Source organism: Emydura macquarii, unplaced genomic scaffold, assembly GCF_026122565.2.
Source record: "Emydura macquarii macquarii isolate MOO-44397 ecotype Brisbane River unplaced genomic scaffold, CSIRO-AGI_Emac_v2 contig_2321, whole genome shotgun sequence".
Lineage (NCBI taxonomy): Eukaryota > Metazoa > Chordata > Testudines > Chelidae > Emydura > Emydura macquarii.
Window position 1 is genome coordinate 4030316 of NW_027132458.1, and position 22250 is coordinate 4052565.

General features: G+C 38.4%; 1 protein-coding gene across 16 annotated transcripts in view; it reads right to left on the bottom strand.

Annotated features, from left to right (window-relative positions):
- LRRFIP2 (LRR binding FLII interacting protein 2) overlaps positions 1 to 22250 on the bottom strand; it is a 94488-nt gene that overhangs the window by 29530 nt on the left and 42708 nt on the right. For 6 of the 16 annotated variants that reach the window (XM_067560946.1, XM_067560931.1, XM_067560932.1 and 3 more), the window contains 7 exons: positions 14485 to 14532; positions 14328 to 14384; positions 11971 to 12039; positions 9840 to 9953; positions 7303 to 7347; positions 6368 to 6481; positions 5786 to 5857 (listed from right to left, as the gene is read on the bottom strand). In XM_067560946.1, coding sequence (XP_067417047.1) covers positions 5786 to 5857; positions 6368 to 6481; positions 7303 to 7347; positions 9840 to 9953; positions 11971 to 12039; positions 14328 to 14384; positions 14485 to 14532 — 519 coding nt within the window. The remainder of the gene's footprint in view (positions 1 to 5785; positions 5858 to 6367; positions 6482 to 7302; positions 7348 to 9839; positions 9954 to 11970; positions 12040 to 14327; positions 14385 to 14484; positions 14533 to 22250) is intronic. The other 10 variants (XM_067560947.1, XM_067560937.1, XM_067560933.1 and 7 more) reach the window with 5 other exon arrangements.

Here is a 22250-nt window from a genome sequence, read left to right on the forward strand (position 1 = left end):
ATAGATGTTAGAAACATTAACATTAATCTCACTGTTTGATGCATCAGTATAAATACTCCATGTGAACATAATACTGAAGAGCTTACATTTGTTTAGAGCTAAAATCATACCAACATTTTAATTTACTGAGTACTGTTTGTGGACTTTCTTTAGAAATATCAATTCAATTATAGCAAGTTTATATTATTTAGTTTACAGTGTTAATTGCAGTGCAAAACTATTGCAAATGTATGCAACAAGTAACAGAATAACTTTTCACCTGCATTTTCTAATGTGTCACCTCCAGAACTTAGGATCTCACTACTATGTCTAACTTTGAAAAATGTAAGAGCTATTTCCCCCTTAACTAGGCATTTCCTTTTTTTTTTTGTCAGTTTATGTCACAGCCTCAACATTTGTTCCATGTATGCAAATGTAAACATTCTTAGGAATTCAGTAAAATTACAAAATTGATAAGAGCTGAAATGATAAACCAAATCAATCACTTAAAGTATGAAAGGAAATCTCTAAATAATTGAGTGATTTTAACTGATGAATTTTTCTGGCAGGTTAAAAAGTGAGATACTTTAACACATCAACATTACCACAATTGCTCAAAAGTGCTCACTGATTTACAGCTCAGAACCTGAGTTTTAATATGGGCACACGTTTTAGTAATAATCCCATGTGGTTTTGGAGACATCAGTGTTTAAACAGAACTTTTTATGCCTCTGACTGCTTAGCTATTTTACCATTTGTGGCATATGCATCTCATTTATTTATTGGAGAACTGCATAGTTTTGATTCATATGCTTGATATTAATCTGTCTAAATAATGTCTCTAGCTAACAAAAAGGTCCATATGCACAGCAGGTTATGCACCTACTCAACCACTCTTACCCAATTCTTCTCTGTCCTTTGTGTTTACATGATTAATTTTACCCTATTTTCAAGCACAGTAGCAAACGTCAACTATCCAAATAATAGAGAAACTATTAGCCTACTTGTATCCTTGAAATATGCAGTGATCACAACACAAAATAATTTTCAAGTGCAAAATCTCATTATCATACAATTATATGAATTAGAGATGAAAAAGACCTTTTATATCATCCAATCCATCTTCTTGCCAGTCTAAGACTGTTCCCTGCTATACATTCTCTAGCATTCCATTGTCTAGTTTTCAAAATCTGAACTGATGGCGTTTCCACTAATTCCACTTTCTGAAGGGGACTATTCCATAATCTAATACATTTTCACTAACAGAAAGCTCTTACAGCCCAAATCTTCCTTTTCACAATTTTATCTAATTATGTCTACTCGTATCTCCTCTTTCCACATCCAGGATCCAGAAGCCCTGTGCTGGAGAAAGTCCATACCTCAAGCACCTTTCCCTGGACAAAATTTTCAAAAGCCATGCAGAATTAGAACAACAGCATTTGGAAGAAATTAGTAGCTAGATCCTAGAATAATTGTGCAAGGATAAATTAATGGATTAAACTTGCAGAACATGATGGTTTATAAGCATGATGAAAAAACATTCATTTGTTCTATTTTCCACCAGAAAACAAAGAATATCTTCAAAGTGGAAGTCATACGTAATGGAAGATGGAGACAACCAAAGAAAAATAATTGCTCGTAAGGAAATTGTTCATGTGTCTCCATCCTCTGGGAAGTAGCAAACAGCAACCAGCTATTAAAGTCAGGGTAGAACAAAGAAAAATAATAGAAATATAGATAAAATCTGCATACAACTATGTGCAAAGGAATTTCTAATTTTAGATTAAGAGTAGCATGAACACAACTTCTGCTGCAGTCACTGTAATAATTCTGTAATGAAAGGTGAAAGCATTAATTGTTGAAAACTAAGCAGAGCTCATCAACTGTAACTCTTATCTCTTCTGCTTATAAAGTGGTGGTTCCTCTCGCTGAGTATGCACTGACTCCCTGACAGATAAGTTCATAAGCCTTTTTGTGCCTATGAAACGGGCATCAGTTTTATGCCATTTCTTAGTGAGATCAAATAAAGTTTTATGGCCTGTAGTAGTTCCAGAGGAGGGCTTAAATGGAAATTAAAAGGAACAGTCAGGAGTGAAATGCTTGCAAGTTGCAAGGAAACTTCTGAAAAACATGGTAATAGAGGCTAAAACTATATGTAAACCCCCCATTCCTCCAAAAAATAGTAAGAGGACCAACCAAAAAAAGTACAAGAGGCAGGTTGAGACAAAAAAACATCTTTTAAAAAACTGGAAGTCAAATCCTACTGAGGAAAATAGAAAGGATCAAACTCTGGAAGTCAAGTGTAAAATACAATTAGGCAGACCAAAAAAAAATTTGAAAACCAATTTGCAAGAGACACAAAAACAGCAAAAATGTTTTTAAGTATATCAGAAACAAGAAGCCTGCCAAACAATCAATTGGACCACAGGACGATTGAGATGTTAAAGGAGCACTCAATGAAGAAAAGGCTGTTGCTCTGTACCATATGACTGGTAGATAGTTAACGTAATGCTGATTTTTAACAAAGGCTCTAGGGTGCTTCTGGCAATTTCAGGCCAGTAAGCCTAACCTCAGTACTAGGCAAGCTGGTTGAAACTATAGTAAAGAAGAGAATTATCAGAAACATAGATGAACACAGTATGTTGGGGAAGAGTCAACATGGCTTTTATAAAGGGAAATCATGCCTCACCAATCAATTAGAATTCTCTGAAGGTGTCAAACATGTGGACAAGAGTGATCCCGGGGGATATAGTATACTTGGTCTTTCAGAAAGCCTTTGACAAGACATTACTACAAACTTGAAGTAGACCTTGAGATTAACTGTATGTTAATGTAACCCCTAATGATATCTCCTGAGTTCATACTATCGTTTCCATCCAGAATTTCACCTTTACGACTGCAACATTCAAGTGCTTGACTGGACAAAAGCCACCCTTTCTTTTGGAGGCCACATAATATCTTAAGAAGAAACTGTTCCCCTTTCTCCAGAGTAGAAATATGGATGATGGCTCTTACAGGCAGCAGATTCTGTAGAGATGCCAGTATTATGGATCTGTTGGGCAGCTTTAGAGATAATACAGATTTGAAAGAATTTTGGAAGGAGACATTCTGAGAATTCTAGGGGGGAACAGGATGGAAAATGGAGAAGAATCTACATGCAACTCAAAAAGGTTACTGGGGTATAAAGTCACCTCAAATTTTAGCTGAGGAAACTAAAGAGGAGAGGCTGTATGAATTAATCAAGTTGGCTTGAGGAGAGAGGGGGTCAAAGGAGGCAGATGACACACTTGTAGATCTAGGTCCAAGAGTTGGAAAGCCTGAAAAATACAGAAGAATTCCACTCAGACTGAGTTGAGGGAAGATGGGACTGGTGGCAGAAACCACACACAACAGAGGTAGGTTGGGTGGAACCACAATCTGGACATTTTCTATCTCTTGCACAAATCTTTTAATCTGTATATATTTAATCTGTATATCCTAGAGCTCTTGAAGGGTGAGCACCAGCCTTAGAACAGTAAAGGGGTGGGCTGGCAGACAACTGCTCCTCCACTACTAGAAGAGCATTCTGGGAACTGCAAAACTGGTATGGTTCCCAGGCAGCTCTGAAAAGTGCCCAACAGAAGATTGCTATGCAGAGATCAAGAACAATAAGAATTTCCCTGTTAAGAGGAGGAAGAGTTACAGAGAACCATTACCTCACAACTGGGGCAGAGTAAACAAAGAATATGGTGCAGTGCAGAATTTCTCGAGAAGATATTTCCTGCGTCTTGAAAGGGAGAGAGACATGTAAGCTGCCTCTGAGCCAAAGCTGAAAGAAGGGTCCAGTAATAGTAGCAAATGTCAGGGGATGGGCATTCATAAGAAATAGATTCAAACTTACATGTCAGCTCTGAGTATGATCATGCTATTGAAAAAAATCCATTATACAATTATAACTTGTATTTATGCTTATCTATCTTAAAATTAGATCCCTTAATGATTCTTTTAAAATTACAACAGTAATAAGAGCAATCACTTCTAAATCTGATGTCAGCCAAGCAAAGCTTCTAGAACGTTAATTTCTATTGATAGCTTGTGTTTTATAGTAAGTGAAAAGCAATCACATTATCTGCAAATAAAACATTCCTAATGATTCATATTATCACTTATGAGATGCAGACAAGCATGCATAAAGTACTTTATGTTTATAAGCATTAAGCCCATTTTGAAAATATTCTATCAGGTGCAGTGCACAGTTAACAAAAAGGGTACGTCTTTCAAGTTGTTAAATGAATTAGGCCTGTGGATGCAATGTGTTTTGATAAGATCAAGAAAATAGAAGACTTTTAAAATAGATACTTTACAAGTTAAATAATTAAAACTCTATATTTCTATTTGAAGCTGTAGTTCAATTCATAGTTACAGTAATTACATAATTTTTGACCTGCATCTACAGTAACATGAGTTCTTAGAGACAGATATCCTCCAGCTCTGCCCCCATTAAAGAAATTCATAAGACTGTATCAAGGGTTCTGTAGGCTACAGAAAAAAAAATGTTTTGACTGTTTTAATGAGACCTATTAATACATCAAGGAAATACAAATTATGTACTTCATCATAGTTTCAAACCAGTTGTTCTGATCTAAGCTTATTCACCCATTCTCTGAAAGGGAGATGGGCTAGCACAGAATAATGAAATGCTGGCATTACAATGTGTGACATCCCTTTTATTGGAATATTTTACATATTCTCTATAAATCCCTCCTCAAGAAGGCTAGTAAACAAAACAAAATCACCGTAAATTATGATTTAGGTGAGATAAAATTCCACTTGATCATAAGAGCATCTTCAATTAGTGCAAGTGTGTGTGTGCGCAACAGAAATAATTACAATAAGAGCTCTTCATATTTAAATATAACTATTTACAGGAAATTTGGATACAAGCATTGTGAATAAGAATATGCTGAAAAAGACATAAGCCAGATTCTCTGCTGCATTCAGTTTCTTCTGGGCACAACCGAGAAAAGAGGGGCATCAGAATGTAAATTAATTGTAAGTTATTTTGTAAATAAATTAATTGGACAGAAAACAAAGATAAGGATACCAATTCCAAGTAAACCAAGTGGGAAAGTAATTATACTTTAACTACTAAGCCATATATTGTTAACTATGACAAAGAATTATGACAATGAGAACCTTCTGTATATGACAGAAAAAGATGGCCTCTTAGTGCAAACAATGTATACTAAACAAAATCCACCTCTCTCACTTGATACTAGTTTACCATTAGGCCATCATCTACTCCTGAATCCAATACACATGCCATTGAGTGTATTTTTTTTTTTAAATCCAAAAATAGTTTTAACAATCTAACATTTTCTGAAATGTATATGTTTAATTCTTGACAAGTTCCTTGTTTAAAATATTTTGTGTCAGAACTTTATTCCATTTTTTTCTTTTTTCACACACTGTATGGATTTTTAATGTGAATTAATTTTCCATTAAAATATTAAACCATATATATAAGGCTTCAATTAGTTTTCATCTTATTGGCACTTGATATGAACAACTGTAAATGCTTAATGCTATTTTAATGTAAAACTAATGAATAATTTTGAATCTACAGGGAAATAGCATATTTTAGTAATTTACATAAACAAAATAAATCTGATCCTTCCAATGCATCGCAGGTTAAGCACATGCTTTAGAGATAAATATAAAAAATATCTAGTTAGTAAAGCTATGTGCAGTTAGTGGAACTGATGAAATCTCCATTACCAACATATGTCCATACAGAATGCATGCTTGGGATGGTGAGCCCTTATACCTTTAGTTCTTTAAGTCCCTGCATGTATCTCCCCTCTACATCTTGTATCTGGTCCTTAAGATCATAGATATCCTGCAGGACATAGGAATGAACCATTGCATAAAAGAGGGGAAATAGTTTACAGCTGAAACATTTATGAAGAAAACAGGACTTAAGCTTCACATATCTTTCAGTCAAATGCCAAAGAATGCAAAATAAAATATACAAAACATTTCACACACAGAAATTGAAAACAACCCTCAGATTGGTGAAAAATTCTGACTATTTTGTTATGCAACCATTGATTGAAAACCACTAGTATTGAAAACAACTCAGTCCCATTTCTTAAATCTATCCAATGATTTCTAATGTTATTAAAAATAAAATTTGTTTCAGTTCTCAGCTCCCAGTGCCACAAACATTTACATGTGTAAGCAGTACCATTTATATAACATGCATCAATTTTTCCTCACCATCATCAAAATGGTGAGTCACATTTTATTTTTCTATGGCAAATAAGCAAAAAATCCCATCTCCCTCTTTTCCGCCCCATCATATTAAACATAAACCCTCATGCATTTTCAAATCAGTAACGCAATTTACCCGCAATTCACTTAATGAAACATCAGGATCCACCAAACTGCTTGTATCCCCACTTCCTCGTCTGGATGAGTTCCCACTTAGAGGAGTTGTACTTGCTGAATTGCGAGATGCCGGCTTAAAAAAAGAATAAACTACATCAGGATTCATAATGTGATATTTTCTGAAGTGGTAGCCTCTGACTTTGTGATAATAAATTGCTTGACAATTAAACACTGACCAAATAAATTTTTTAAATCCTATTTTTCACCTGACATAAAATTTGGGTTATATAATACCATATTTTTCACCAAGATTAATTTCCAGAATGTAGTTTATATCTTGGTCCACTGGCTCCATATGCTTGCTATGATATATTGTCTGTTCTGTTGATGAGATGTTTGCAAAACACTTTGGTTGAGGTGATGAGACAGTGAAGAGAAAAAACTAGAGTGTGAGTGGCTTATCAATTATCACAATATTTTTATCTATATCCTACAGAAATTTTAAGTTCTATGCTTAGGTACATCTTGCTAGTGGGCTTGTAGTGCTGGAGCAATCTCAAAGTTTTCACACTTTTATATTCAGTGTAATCCCTCTCACACAAAGACTTGGAGCAACGTCTGCACCAGCAGTTAAAACAATCTGAATTTTTGCAGTCCTAGCCCCTTCAAATTCAACCTCTTCTGCTGAACATTTCCTGACATATGGGGGTGAACTGTATTAAAAATAGTGTTCCTTCAAAGATATTTTCTTCCTCCAAATGGGAAATGAAGGGACAGGAACAAGAATGTTAGCTAGGCTGTAGACAGCGCTTTACAAGTGCCATTTGGCAATTAATACTGTCTAAGTATTAGGATACAAACAGTACTAAAACATGTGGCATATAAATTGAGATATTTCAAAATTGACTGTAATCAAAGAAAATAGACTTTTTTCAATAAAAAACAAAAACTTACCCTTGTATAAACATCAGAATATTGTTTGTCACACTTCTCTTCCAGCTGGAGAGAGAAAAAGTGATTATAATTATTAATTTTGTGACTGAACAGCTGTAACACCTTTGTGTTCACTAAGCATAATGAGATGTATGTAATCCACATGATTACAAAGAAAGGTTAACAACCACTCAAAACTTAATTGTTCAGCCTAAAATAAAAACTTATTTCAATTGCAGCATTTACAAATAAATGCTTACAATTAAAAATAAAGCTTCAGAAATTTTAGATAACAAAGGCTTTTACCTTAAAGTTTAGTATCAGAGAACTGAGAGCAGAAATTATTTTCAGTATTATCAATTTCAGTGGTGACTGCGCTAAGCAGAATAGCAAACGCTAATCTTTTTGGAAGTCGATTTTGTTGATGAGATGTTTACAAAACACTTTGATTGAGGTGATGTGACAGTGAAGAGAAAAACTAGAATGCAAGTGTCCTAGATCACAAGTGAAATCAGTTTGATAGTTTTAATCTAGTCACCAGAAAACACACGTCCACATCACAATACACTACAATATTTGGTAGAACTGGCAGTTACACCAAGACATAAATAACTGAGGTTTAAGAAGGCATGATCCAAAAGGGTTAACTATTTTTAATAGCCTACTAATTATTTCAGACAACATTTTAAACTAATAAAGCTTGACAAGAAAAACACAAATGTTATAGGAAGACCAGATGTACTAAATTTTGTATGAATTTGTTAATTTTATTATTCAATAAAGAGATTTATTTCAACATTTTCTTCAGTCAAAAAGCCAAATGAAACATCAGACTAAAACATTACAAATCTATGCATTTTTAATAAGTACAAGTAGCTTTCCCAGAATAACTTATCCATTAATTGTCTTCTACACAAATGTTGAATTCTTTTTACCCAAAACTAATGGAGAAGCGGTTAGGAGGATTTGAGAATCACAGCAGAAGCTAAATTCATACAATTTTGAAGACATTCGTTCTCCACATCTCACGTTCTTTCCTGGTTTCATCTTTAGAGCTGCCACTGCAGCATATGTTACTACCCAAAACAGCAAGCTATTATTAAGACAGTCTACTGATCCGTTATCTGATAGGGATTATGTCTCAGAATTGTAACTTGCAGCTCCCTTTTCCCAAGATCAACTGTGGACCTGCACTACATTGTTTGAACCCAATCTTCCCTACAGAGTATCAATTACTACAACAGCAATTCCAGTAAACAAGAAAAGTATGCTGTTACCGCTGTCACCCCATTGTCACTTCTTTTACCAGAGAACACTAGTATCAGTAAAAGTTAACTTTATTAGAAAAATTACTGGCTGAAATTTCAATTTGAAACAGAACACACTGCAACTGACGTCTTTCCATGCTTTGAACATACAGCTGCATACAGTGATGGTGAATACCATGTACAGTGGTGACTATAATAATATTGCACTATAGTTTTTCATCTGAACAGAAAAAAATATTTTGCTAGCTTTAAGTGTGGTTCTACTCTTACAAGTTACTGTAAAATTGGTATCGGGGGACTAGTCGTTTATTGTGTCTGAATGATTGGGACAGTTTATTAGAAAAAGGAGAGATTTTTAGCACCAGTAATAAAGATTTTTTGCACCAAATTCTTTCCTCAGTTAAACTGAGGGTAGAATGTGGCCTTACAATTGGAATTAAGATAGTTCTGTCAATGCATGAAAATGAATAGAATCCAGTTTATACTCCTATAACTGTGTGGCCACAACATGGCTAGCAGCAATATAAACTTTTTTTTTTTTTTTTTTGGGGGGGGGGGGCGGGGGGGGCAGCGCCTGGGGGGAGCAGAGAGGGAGTCACTAAAGCAACCAGATAATCTCTGAAAACACTCAGGGAATAAGATTTGTGGAGCAAGAGGGTTCCAATTTTGCACAGTCACTTTTTATTTCAGACTAAAACCAGAGTTTACTCTGAAAGCTTTTATATCAAGGACACTCAGACACTGTACATTCCTTACGTATTTATAGCATGCAGTATTGCTGTAGCTATGTTTGTCCCAAGATATTAGAGACACAAGGTGGGTGAGGTAGTGTCTTTTACTGGACCAACTTCTGTTGGTGAGAGATGAACTTTCAAGCTCTCACAGAGCTCTTTTTCAGGTATGTACTGCACACACACAAATGCATGCATAAAGTGTTAACGATTCTAGTACATGATTAAACATTATACAGAACACCATTAGATTGTTATAAATTCATGTCTCTCTCTTGCAAAAGACAAAATCATTTTCTGAACTAACAGTGTTAAAAAGGGAGCATTCCAAAAGACAAAAGATTTGTTTTTTATTCAGTGAACTTTCTGTTATTTTCAAAGAAGAAAATTGGCAGTTAATTTTAAAAACAGCAACAAAACTCATTCACTATTGAGTAAATTCTACTGTTCTGAGGGTTTTTTTTTTTAAATTTCAGGCAGTTATTCTTTTTTTCAGTAAATTAAGAAAGCTCATCATTAGTACACCCGTTGTATTCACTACAATATGCATTACACTCACGCTATTTAAATCTGGGATACTGACATCATCCACATCAGAAACAATGCTCCCCCTGCGATTAGAACGACTAAAATAATCAGCTGCAGTTTCACTTTGATCAGAAAAATCAGTTGACTTCAAAGCCAGATAAAAAAGGGAAAAGAAAAGATGAATGAAGGGTAGAATGGAAGACATTTTCACTGAATGAAGATAATAAAAGCCCTTTCCACTATAAGGTGCAGTTATATTTCAATATAAATCAAATTAAAAATAACTACTGCAATTTGCTTTTGGCATTTCTTAAGTTTAATAATGATACAACTGAATTCCTCTTCTTACTGTTTTAGGTAATTTAAATGTTCCTATTTAGAAACAAACATGTATATTGGTTTTAAGTGAACAATATTGATACATTTATTTTTGTCATGAAAAAATGTCTCAGATCTACTTATTTCCATGTTATTATTCAATAGTTTAAGTGTATTCTTAAATTATGATTTACAGCATTTCTAAGGCTACTGATGTCTTCTACTGAAATTGTCCCTTTGTCAAGTGCTCCCTTGTTGATGTTGATCATTTCATCTCAGAGCTGCAGATGTCATTAGAACTATGAATGTCACACCTTTGTTTAAAATGGGCTGACATGATTGAGGGTATCTAAATTAAAAAGAAGAGGTAGAAAATACCATTTGATCCAATATGCTTGTTCTCTCTTGGCTTGTCTTCATCCTATTTTCACAATTTTTAAAAATAACCCTTGATAAACAAGTGACTGATGTAACCTGAGTTCCTTTGTATTCTACTTTAATTGCATTTCTCATTTTACATTTATGGCCCTTCACATAAAATAATTTTGTCTGAACCCCTATGTAGTCAGTTAATTGTGCTTTGGATTATAGCAGAAGATGCATTTTAGTCACTGCTACATGGAGTCCATGATTTTCATGGATTTTTAAAACTCAGGGATTAAAAAAAAAATCCCTGACTTCAAATCCATGACTTAAACTGTTGGAATTTAATTTGTGAGTAAGTGGATAGATGATACAACAACGAACCAATTTAGCTGAAGACCCTGAAATATGTAAAGTTGAAATCTGGACTGTACAAGAGGTTGAGAGAATAGGAGCTCCGCATTAATATGATCAGAAGGACCAGACAAGTTAACTTTCTGTGAAAAAATTAAATATGATTATTATGCTGTGGAGTAACTGAAGGTCCCAATCAATGCCTGATTGCACATACCCATAGGAAGACTATGCTCTGGCCCCCAAAAACTAGCAATCTAAATATCACAACAATTGCACGGAAAGTCCTGCTCATTCCCTGCAGCCCTGGGCTGTAGCATGCTCAGTACAGATGGACTCTTGTGAATGTATCTGCTTAATTCTAACATGTCTCTACTGAGCATGTGTGAACTGAGATTTTTCCAAAGGATTATGACTTGGCCAAATTTCAGTGACTTTCCACAGGAACAGAAAACTGCACTTTTCTGTTACAAAAGCCATCCCCTGCTAAATTTCAAATTCTTACTCGAAAAAAACTGAGGTTCTAGAACTTCTCAACAATTTTTTTTTCTATTAGTCTGGCAAAACAATGTATTTTTCCCTAATCTCATTCTCTGAAACAGCTGAACCAGTTTTGCTGGAATTGTCCAAAAATATTCAGCCAGAGGCAGGTATCTGGCATGGAAAATTTCAGCTTGAAAAGTTAAAATTTGGCAAAATTATAAGCAACTGAAAACAGGGTCTTATAATGGGAAGTAATGTTTGACAACCTCAAGTATGGCTAGATCTACCAGCTCTGGTTATAATTATATATTCCTTTAAAAACTGAATAAATTAACTCAAAACAAAGTAATTCAAAAACTTTCACTCTGTACAAATAAGGTCAATTGTCTTTATCTGAGCTGCATTACAAGACAAATAGTGATGCCATACAACTCCGCCTAAGTAATATAATGAATTCCAAGAAAATGCAACTCAGGCCAAAGGGTGCACATAAGTTAAAGTGAATAGGGGTGGTCTGCTTTCCTCCTCTCACAAGCAGTTCTTCATAACTGTGGAACAGCATGTACTATAGTAAATAAAACAAGTTTAAAAACAAGTTAAGATACCAGAAATAGCATCAGACAACTGAATGCAACCCAGCTCACCATGCTATCCCTCCGCCCTTGGACTGCACGATTAGAGGATGTGGTACTCCCCATTTCATTGTCTGTAAACTACAAAGATTAAAATGCATGTATTTACAGTTGGTTGACTGCAGTGCAAACAATTACTATCTTGAAATAAGTAATTCATGAAATTTCAGGGAATGAGGCACACACAACGTAAAACAAAGAAATTAGTTTTGTAACCATTACATTCTAAAGGACAACAAAATCTGAAAACGAGACAAAATTAAAAAGTTTCATACTGTCTTGAAAAGTGAAAAAATTATAGGCAGATACATAAAACTGCTAAACATGAAACTGTTTTTGAAAAAGGAGTATAATTAAGCCAAAAGGCTAGAATATTAGATATGTACTCTACATTTACCTACCAGAAAACTCTCAAAAAGAATAAAAATAATGGATGCAAAAAAAAAAAAAAAATCAGTTTTATGGGTTTAATAAACATTCTCCTCCCAACATCAAATATAATGGAGTACATGAAGCAGACAGCGAGAGCTAAAATGGGAGGTCCAATTTTAATGGTGACCTGCAAAGACAAAAAAATGTACTTCTCTGTGATGTACAAACTGGGCCCAATTTTTTTATTTATTTTAAAATTAGAAATGTAGGTGTTATCTGACCTAGAACTGTCTATGACGACTGGTAAGAGCATCACAATAAACACATGCTGAGAACTGCAGGAGGTTCTCCAGCAAAACCAGGGAAGATGTCAGCTTTGAAATTTAATATTTCTGACAGCTGGGGAGGTATGAGGCTGAGATGTGCATGCTGTGCCCTATGCATGCACCAGTTCCACAGTCTCATGGCTATTGTGCAGAGAGAGTGGAATCAGGCTCCACCCTGTCGATTTATGTAAAACATGGAAGGGCTGTTGTCGGTCAACATGTGTACTATCCTATTTGATAACAGCAGAAGAAAGCATAAGCATGAGTTACGAACTGCCTGTCTCAGGTCAGGGACAGCTGAAAAGGAACTGAGGGGGCCGGGTCGCACACGCGTTAGATGAAGCGCCAATAGTGCCGTGAGACAACCACCGTGCACATGCAACCCAGACAGACACTGCTGCTGAAAACTCTCTGATTGACAGTGCCGGGATGCACCAACACCTGAAGTGAAGCAACCACAAGGACATCACTCAAAGAACTACATCTTCACTGCTGGACTAAAAAGATACATAGTATGAAGTTGCAAAGACTTGCTTAAAGATAAAAAGACACTTTTCTTAGTATATTTTAATCAAACAACTATCTGATCTGTCTAGATATTTATATGGCCCTCATCACTACAGCATCCGAGTACCTGCCAAAGAAATGAAGAACATGATTCTCTCTCCTCTCTCCCTTCCAGTTTTACATTGAAAGGAAGCAGTATTTTTTGCAGTGGTTTGTTTTAAACCTGATTTAACTGGAAGTTCCTCACCAAGGAAGAACTCCTTAATGTTAAATATTTGAAGTAATTTTTGTAAAGGCCACAGGATCTGTTTATATTAGCAACTATGGTCTACAAAAGGTAACAGATAATATGCACTGTACCTTCCTGCATCAAGGCCAATTTAATTCCAATCTGTGCTACACTATGTCAGATTATGTTCTAGCACATCAAGCTGTGACTTATCAAATGCACCATCAAAAGTCGTAATGGTTCACAGGGAAATGTTTATGATCTCACTGGAAATGGACTCTTCCATTTTTCCTCTGAGAAGGCAGCTACCAGTTTACCTGCAAATGTCAGGTATCCCCAACCTATTTCCTTTCTGATGCATAAGAATTCTCTCTCAATTTCTAATATGTAACCAGATAAATGGGACACCTATTTCCCTCAATATCATGAAGTGATCAAGCCATGCCACAGCTCTCTTCCTTATGAAATATCCCTTTCAATACAAATGTAATATTTCTGTTCACTCCCCTGCTAATTATTATACTAATTATTATACTATATACTAATTATTATACTAATGTTTGTATTTGGCAACACAGTCTCATGCTCCTAGATGAACTTTCTGAAGTCACATCCGGTAACAGTTTGGCGTTCTATATATGTACCCTTTTTCAAGATTTTAAAAACATATGTCATTCATTGTCAATTTTAAACTTTTTTTTTTTAAAAGGAAAACCTTGAACAGCAACTTCTACAGTTGAACTGTGATCAAATATTCTTTTTTGTTAAAACTTTATTACATCTGATTTAAATGAATTTTTCTGAAGCAGAAAAAAAAAATCTATAGTTCATGTATTTGTCACTAGAATGAACTACATTGCAAATACTCAGGTTGATTATTGTGAATTAGTCAGGTAACAAAAAAAATTACCACAAAATCATGCAAGAGTGCTCACCACAGGACTACTTCGAGCTGAACTTGCTCTTGAAGAATAATAACTGTATTCAGATGGCTATAAACAAAAATTATGAGGGAGAAGAAAGTTTTTACGATTTTTAATCATCTTTACGTTAGTAACAAATGTTTTCAGAAAAGAAGCTAATTAAACTTACAGTGTGAGAGTTATATGAACTATATAATCCATCACCACTCAATGATGCCTGGGGAACAAAGGGAATGGATCACTGTTTATATCTACAGCATCAAAGTAATTAAAATGTGACATCCTCAAGTCATGCACGATAATAATTCTAATACTGTGCAATCCAACTTCACCTTTACAATATTCAGTTTTCATGTATTTTCCACCAAGGAAGGGGGATAGGGCCAAACTTGTATTTCTTTTTTGGCACTACCTTCCTTCCACCATGTAGGGAATTTTCTCTCTAAGAGCAAATCTGACTATTCTGTTAAAAGGGCATGGTCAGATTTAAAAAAAAAATTAATAGTATTTTAAACCTCAACTGTGTTTAACAAAAAGATTAAAACTGAAAATTCAATTTAATATTACTTATGCAGTTTATCTTTTTGAATTTCACTCAGTTTGAACAACAAAACTAGAGGAGGTTTCAATTATATTTATAGTCAGTTTCACTTCCCTGTTTTCATGCACTAGCAATATGCTGTTCGTTTTCCCCTGCAGAAGACTGTTTAAAGGGACAGAGTTACCTTGAAATCTAGTCAAATGGGGATGGGGGGTGAGGGGAAGGAATAAAGAAGCTCCAAGATACTACAAACCGCTTGTTAATTCTGATATTTTAAAACGTGATTGTAAAAGTCTCTCTCCACTCCCACCGGGCCCATAGCTAAGTGGAGACAAGAGGGAGCACCACTCCCCTTGTAAATGTCTTTGCCCCCTTAAAATGTTTTCCAGTTCCCTAGTCTGAGTTTCCTAAGGCCAAAGAGTAGTTGTCACAATTCCGGTAGCTGGCAGGGACTGGGTAAGGGCATATTATCTACAATGTCTCAGCTAAGTGAAGTGTGGGGACTGCACTCTACTGCTGATATAAAAAAAACCCTGTAGGCATGGTAAGAAAGTGTCTGCAGAGAGGACCTCTGCAGGGAGGCTTACAAAGTAGCAAAAATGGAGACACAGGGTTCTATGTCCCGGTTTCTGTAACTGGACTTTGCCTACCTGTTTGCATGGATAAAAAGGGGAGAGGAGAACTCGTTTTGAAGCAGATGAGAGAGTAGAGGGGCTGACTAAATGCTCCTCTAGAGCCCAAAAGAAAGTTTAGATGGACTGTCCAGGCTCCAGGGACTGTGATGCTACTTCAGAATCAAGAGGAACTTGATAGCATCAGGTTTGTGAGTACCATCTCTATTAAAAGCTGATAAAAAGCCCTTTGTTTTCCTTGTCAGATATATGCAATGGCAATGATGGTGGAATGGGAGCTAATATGGTTTTTATCAAATCTGGATTTTGCACCTAGGAAAATGCACTCTGAAGGCAAAGGTTAATCAAACTTGAAAAGTGCTTAGTCCACTTGAATGCAATACTTGATTGGACTACAGTAAGGAAAAGAGAAGCTACACGTAATTTTTTGGTATTTCTATATTTCTGTGATAATCAAGGTCCAGACACCCCAAGTGGAGAACAGGGGGTCTGAACCCTAAAGAACATGCAACTGAATCAACTGGTTGTATACAATATAATACTGTGTATAAATATATGTAAAGTAAGGTCTCGCATGAAAGCTAATAATGTTCTGAACCTGATAGTTAAGGATCCAGTCCTGTCACAGAAGTCACAGATTCCATGACTTCTTCAGCTTCAGCCCACCCTCAGGGCCAGCGCAAGAGCTGCAGCTGCCAGGGCTGGCAGTCAGCCCCTGCTGCAAGAGCAGCAGCCGAGGATCAGCCCCGACAGGGCTCAGACTGTTAGTCCCCACGCCTAGGGTTGGGGCTTTTACTAAAAATATCTGTGACTAAATCTTAACCTTATTGATGGTCATTGTGAGATATTATATAAACTGTGGTTATGAATGTATGTATTTGTGTATATAAAACTGTGCTTTTCATTTGTAGTGCAACATTCATTACAGGCAGGTGATGAAGCAATCAGACAGGGAAGGGCCATCTCCCCAACCAGATGCTAGTTCCAAGTACCTACTATTGTAGAACCCAGAAAAAGGAAATGATAAACCATTAAAGTTAAGGGGAAATCACTGAAACAACTTGAAACTGAAAAGAAAACCCTATTCTTGGAATACTAAGGAAAGAAGTTCCAGTGGGGTAGCCGTGTTAGTCTGTATAATTTGTTAGTCTTTAAAGTGCCACAGAACTCTCGTTGTTTCTAGGGAAAGAAGGAAATTTCCCACTCCTGAATAAAAGATGGTTACTTGCCTTGTAACTGTTGTTCTTCGAGATGTATTGCTCATGTTCATTCCATTCTAGGGTGTATCGTGCACGGTTACTGGAATTTTTTTCCCTTTAGCAGTACTCATAGGGCCAGCTCCGGCGCCCCCTGGAGCCCCGCACACATACCACGGTATAACAGGCACGGCCAGCCCTACGGCCTCAGTTCTTCTTGCCATGAACTCCAACAACAGGGACGGGGACAGGTCACGGAACGGACATGCGTTGCTCATCTCAAAGAACAACAGTTACAAGGTGAGTAACTGTCTTTTCCTCTGAGTGCTTGCTCATGTCGATTCCATTCTAGGTGACTCACGAGGAATACCATGGAGGTGGGCCCAGAGTTACAGATGAGCCGCCTGCAGCACTGCTCTGCCAAAGCTGGCATCATCCCGTGTCTGCTGGACAATGGCACAGTGGGACGTGAAGGTGCGCACCAACGACCAGGTGGCAGCTCTACAGTCCTGCACCAGTACCTGCACCAGAAAGGCTGCTGAGGAAGCTTGTGCTCTGGTGGAGTGGGCTGTGACAACACCTGGTAGAGGCACCTTTGCCTGCTCATAACAAAACTTGATGCAGGAAGTTATCCAGGAAGAAATGCATTGGGCGGTGACAGGTAAGCCTTTCATCCTATCTGCCACTGCAACAAAGCGTTGAGTAGTTTTCCGGAACCATCTAATGCGTTCAATGTAGAAAGCTAACGGCCACCTAACATAAAGAGCGTGCTACCTCCGTTCTTCCTCCAAGCAATGCGGCTTAGAAAGGACACTAGAAGAAATATATCTTGGTCACAATGAAACTGAGACATCACCTTGGGTAAGAAAGTGTGATGAGACCACAACTGGACTGTGTCCTTTTACAAGGTTGTGTATGGCAACTCTACGGCAAGTGCCCTAATCTCAGAGACTCTTCTCGCTGAGGTAATTGCTACCAGGAAGGATACCTTCCAGGAGAGCAACAGTAACAGACAGGTAGCCAAAGACCCGAAGGGGGGACCTGTGAGATGAGACAGAATGAGGTTTAAATCCCAAGGAGGTACCGGGTCTTGAACCTGAGGGTAGAGCCTCTTTATTCCTTTCAGGAACCTAACCATCATGGAAAGTGAAAAATCTGATTTCCCATCTAATGGAGGGTGAAAGGCAGAGATGGCCACCAGGTGAACCTTCAATGAGGCCATAGTTAGGCCTTGCAGCTTAAGATGCAATAAGTACTCCAGAACAGCCTGGATCGATGACTGCTCGGGCAGAATTCCATGGGATGTTGCCCAGCAGGTGAACCGTTTCCACTTGGCCAAGTATGCAGCAAGAGTGGAAGGCTTTTTACTGCCCAACAGAATTTGCTGAACCTGTGACGAACAGGCCCGGTCCTCCAGGTTCAGCCATGGAGTCCACGCCGTCAGATGCACGGAATCTAGATCTGGATGCAGTAAACGACCGTGGTCCTGTTAGAGGAGATCATGCCACTGAGACAACTCCGGGCGCGGGGGGCGGAGGGGGGGGGGCACGGCGGTGCGCGAGACTGACTGTTCCAGCAGCATGCTGAAGCAATGCTGGCGGGACCATGCTGGCGAGACCGGGATAATATTCACCTTGTCCCTCTTGATTTTCAGGAGGACTCCGTGCAGCAGCGGAATGGACGGAAATGCATACATCAGAATCTCCTTCCACTGTATGAGAAAGGCATCGGACAACAACCCCTCTTCGAGACTGTGGAGAGAACAGAACTGCGGGCACTTCTTGTTCCATCTGGACGCAAACAAGTCCACTTGGGGAGAGCCACACCTCTGGAAGATCACAGCGGCTACCCTCAGGTGGAGTGACCAGTCATGGCAGGGTAAAAAGGATCTGCTGAGGCGGTCTGCTGTGTCGTTCCTAATGCCCGGAAGGTGAGAGGCTATGAGATAGAAATTGTGGCTCACTGCAAGGTTCCACAGGCATACCACTTCCCTGCAAAGGGCCAAGGAGCAGGCCCCTACCCGCTTGTTGATATACTACATGGCAGCAGTCTTGTTCGTCAGCATCCACACTACCTTGCCCGCAATGAAGGGAAGAAACACCCCGCAAGCCAGACATATTGCCTGTAGTTCCCTCAGGTTTATGTGCATGTCTCGCTCCTCCCGTGACCAAACTCCCTAAATGCTGTGGTTGGAGCTAATACAGGCTCCCCACCACAAATCCGAGGTGTCCAACACCAACGTGACTGAGGGGGCTAGTTCCTCAAATGGCATGCCCCACAGCACTGAGCACGGGTCCTGCCACCGTTCCAGTGAGGACAGGACATGGGGCGGGGGGTAACCGTAACCACTAAGTCCACGGAGTGCCTGCTCAGGGCATCCACTGAGGCCAGCCACAACTGGAGTGGCCTGAGCCCTAGGTGTGCAAGCCTCTACATGCATGCAAGCTGTTATATGGCTCAGCAGCTGCAGACAAGATCTGGCTGTCATGATGGGGCACTCGCTCAAGCAAATAATAATGTCTGATGTAGCTTTGAAGCGAGGCTGGGGAAGAAATGCCCTGGCCTCTGTGGAGTCGAGAACTGCTCCAATGAATTCTATCCATTGCACAGGTTTTAATGTTAATTTCTGTTAGTTTATTAACAGACCCAGATGGAGGCAGGTGGTACATATGAAGTCTAGGCTGTTTCAGACCTGAGACTGAGACATGCCCTTGATCAGCCAGTTGTCTAAGTATGGATAAATTTGCACACCCTGGCATCTTAGGTGCCACCGCCATTCATTTTGTAAACACTCACAGGGCAGAAGCGAGGCCAAAGGGTAACGCCATAAATTGGTATTGGGAGTGGGACACGACGAAGCGGAGAAACTGCCTGTGGCCGGGAAAAATTGCAATGTGCAAGTATGCGTCCTTTTGGTCGAGGCCAGCATACCAGTCTCCTGGATCCAAAGAGAGAACGATGGAGGCCAGAGAGACCATGTGGAACTTCAGTCTCTTGAGATATTTGTTGAGACAATGCAGGTCTTGAACAGGCCTGAGACCCCCTTTTGCCTTGGGAATAAGGAAGTATTAGGAGTAAAATCCTTTTCCTTTCATGCTTGGCGGGACCTCCTCTATAGCCCCTAGACTGAGAAGGGGCTCATGAGAGGGGTCCCTGAAGAGCGACGGGGAGGAAGAGTTGTTAGGAGGAGGGGAAGAAAACTGCAGGACATATCCTGCCAACATTATGCCAAGGACCCAATGGTCCAATGTAATCTTGGCCCATTCGGACAGGAAGCGAGCAAGTCGATTGAAGAATGGACAGGAAGGAGGATCCTGCCTGGAGACTGGAATGCTGTCTTCGGGCTCACCTTCAAAAGGACTGGCGCTGCCGCTGGAGCACCTGGAAGGTCCCAGATAGGGAGCTGGGGTGGAACCTGCAGTCGCCCAGCACCTCCTAACCACCATCTCTGTCCCTTCGTCTATAGAGGGCGAAACAAGGAGGCTGGTATTTCTGCAGCTGCTGCTGAGAGCAGAACTGAGCCTCGAGTCCTGGGTGTATAAAGGCCCAAGAAACACAGTGCAGCCCTCAAATCCTTCAGACCGTGCAGCTTGATGTCAGTCTGGTCTGAGAAAAGGGCAGACCCATCAAAAGGAAGGTCCTGAATGGACTGCTGCACCTCCTGTGACAGCCCCGAAGACTGCAGCCACGAGCACCAGCGCCAAGCAAATCGCCGAGGCCATGGCCCTCCCATCGGAAGCCGCCTACAGGGTCGCACTAGCCACCATTCTACTCTCCTCAAGGATGGTGGCTATGTTCGGTGTCTGCTCCTGAGGCAGTCTCCCCAAAACGCTTGAAGGAGTCTCAAAAATTGTATGGCCTCTCTTCCCTCCTCCAAGAGTCCATGCTAACAGATCCAGTGGAATTGCAGAATGGTGCTTGACTATGCAGGAGAAACTTGATACTAATTATGCAGCTGTTGTGACACAGAACACAAAACTGGAAATATTAAAAAAATTCTCTAATCTCATTCAGTTATAGTATGTTTTACTTGTAGCAATAGTAGGTTAAAAAGTTCCAGGCAGAAATATAATTTAAAAAAACCCTATACTTTTTAGATTTTTTAAAAACCTGAAATTTAGCCATTTTTCATGAATGCCTTGCTATCCACATTTGGTAAGGTTTTGGGGTTTTTTTTATTACTACTAAATCTAGGTAATACCTAGCTTTTATATAGCATTTTTCATCAGTAGATCTCAAAGCGCTTTACAAAGGTGGTCAGTATTATTATCCCTATTTCACTGATGGCAAAAAATGAGGCACAGGGAGGCAAAGTGACTTGCCTAAAGTCGACTGCAGGCCAGTGACAGTGCCAAGAATATAAGCAAGGCTGCCTGAGTCCCAGTCCAGTGCTCTGTTTACTAGGCCACAGTACTTTAAGTAGGAGTTATGACTGATTCCTGTAGTTGCTTGTCGCAGTGCTTTTTTCAATTTTTTTTTTTTTAAACACTAAAGGTTAATCAGATTTTCTGAAAGTCAGACATACTGTGTCTAACTCAGACAGTATGTCTGTCAACCAATTAACCATAATGCAGAGCTAAGATTCTTTATCACTACCTTGATAATCAGGGGTTTAATACTTATCCATAAAAGAACTGAGCATGTGAGCTATTACTAAAACATAGAAAATGATTTAAAGAGAAGCTGACAAAGTTGAGATTCTACATATACTCACTGAATCCATCCCAAAAATATGTCAGACTTACATTACAAAAAAAGCCCATAAGACTGGAAAAATTAAACTCAACCTAAATAAATACATACATACCACTTAACTCTCTAAACACAATTTATATAGGATTCTGATCCTCAGACATCTGCAAGATTACATCACAAAAGGAAAATTTTAGAGTTCTGGACATATATTGCTTACATTATGCTGAACAGGAGCTTTTAAGATGTGTGCTGACATTTACAAGAGCTTGATAGTCTGGAGATAAATTTTTAAACTCATTTTTGGTTTGTGTGGTGACTGTGTAGAGTAAAGAGTAAAGTAGTAAAGGAAGAATGACTTTCATATATGGGATCTACCATTCTTAACTGTGTTCCATTAAGTCATTAAAATGACTGAAATAAAAATAGTTTGATATACTGTATTATTAGTTATTCTTTTTGCTGGCCCAAATTCTGAAAGAAGATCATGGCCCCCAAGTCCTAGGTGATGCATAAATGACTGAACCATCAGCTAAAAAAAGTCACTACCACGTAGTGCAGTTTGAAATTATGTCACCAATTTAACATTACTAGACACAGATTTTTTTTGTATTTGTTATTTACAGGTGGCCTGCAAAGAAAACAAAAATTGGAGGCCTCAGGAGCTTTTCTTAACGTAAAAAAAACAACACATGGGTTTTGTCATTTTTTTAACACTGCAATTTCATTCTTTGTATAGGCTGAAAGACAACAAAATCACTGGAGAACTAATAAAATAGTGACATCACAAGAGCAAAAACTGTAATTTAACCTACTGAAAAAAGAAGATAGTCAGGGTTTAATTTTTTTTTTAAATCAATACTTCAACTTCAAT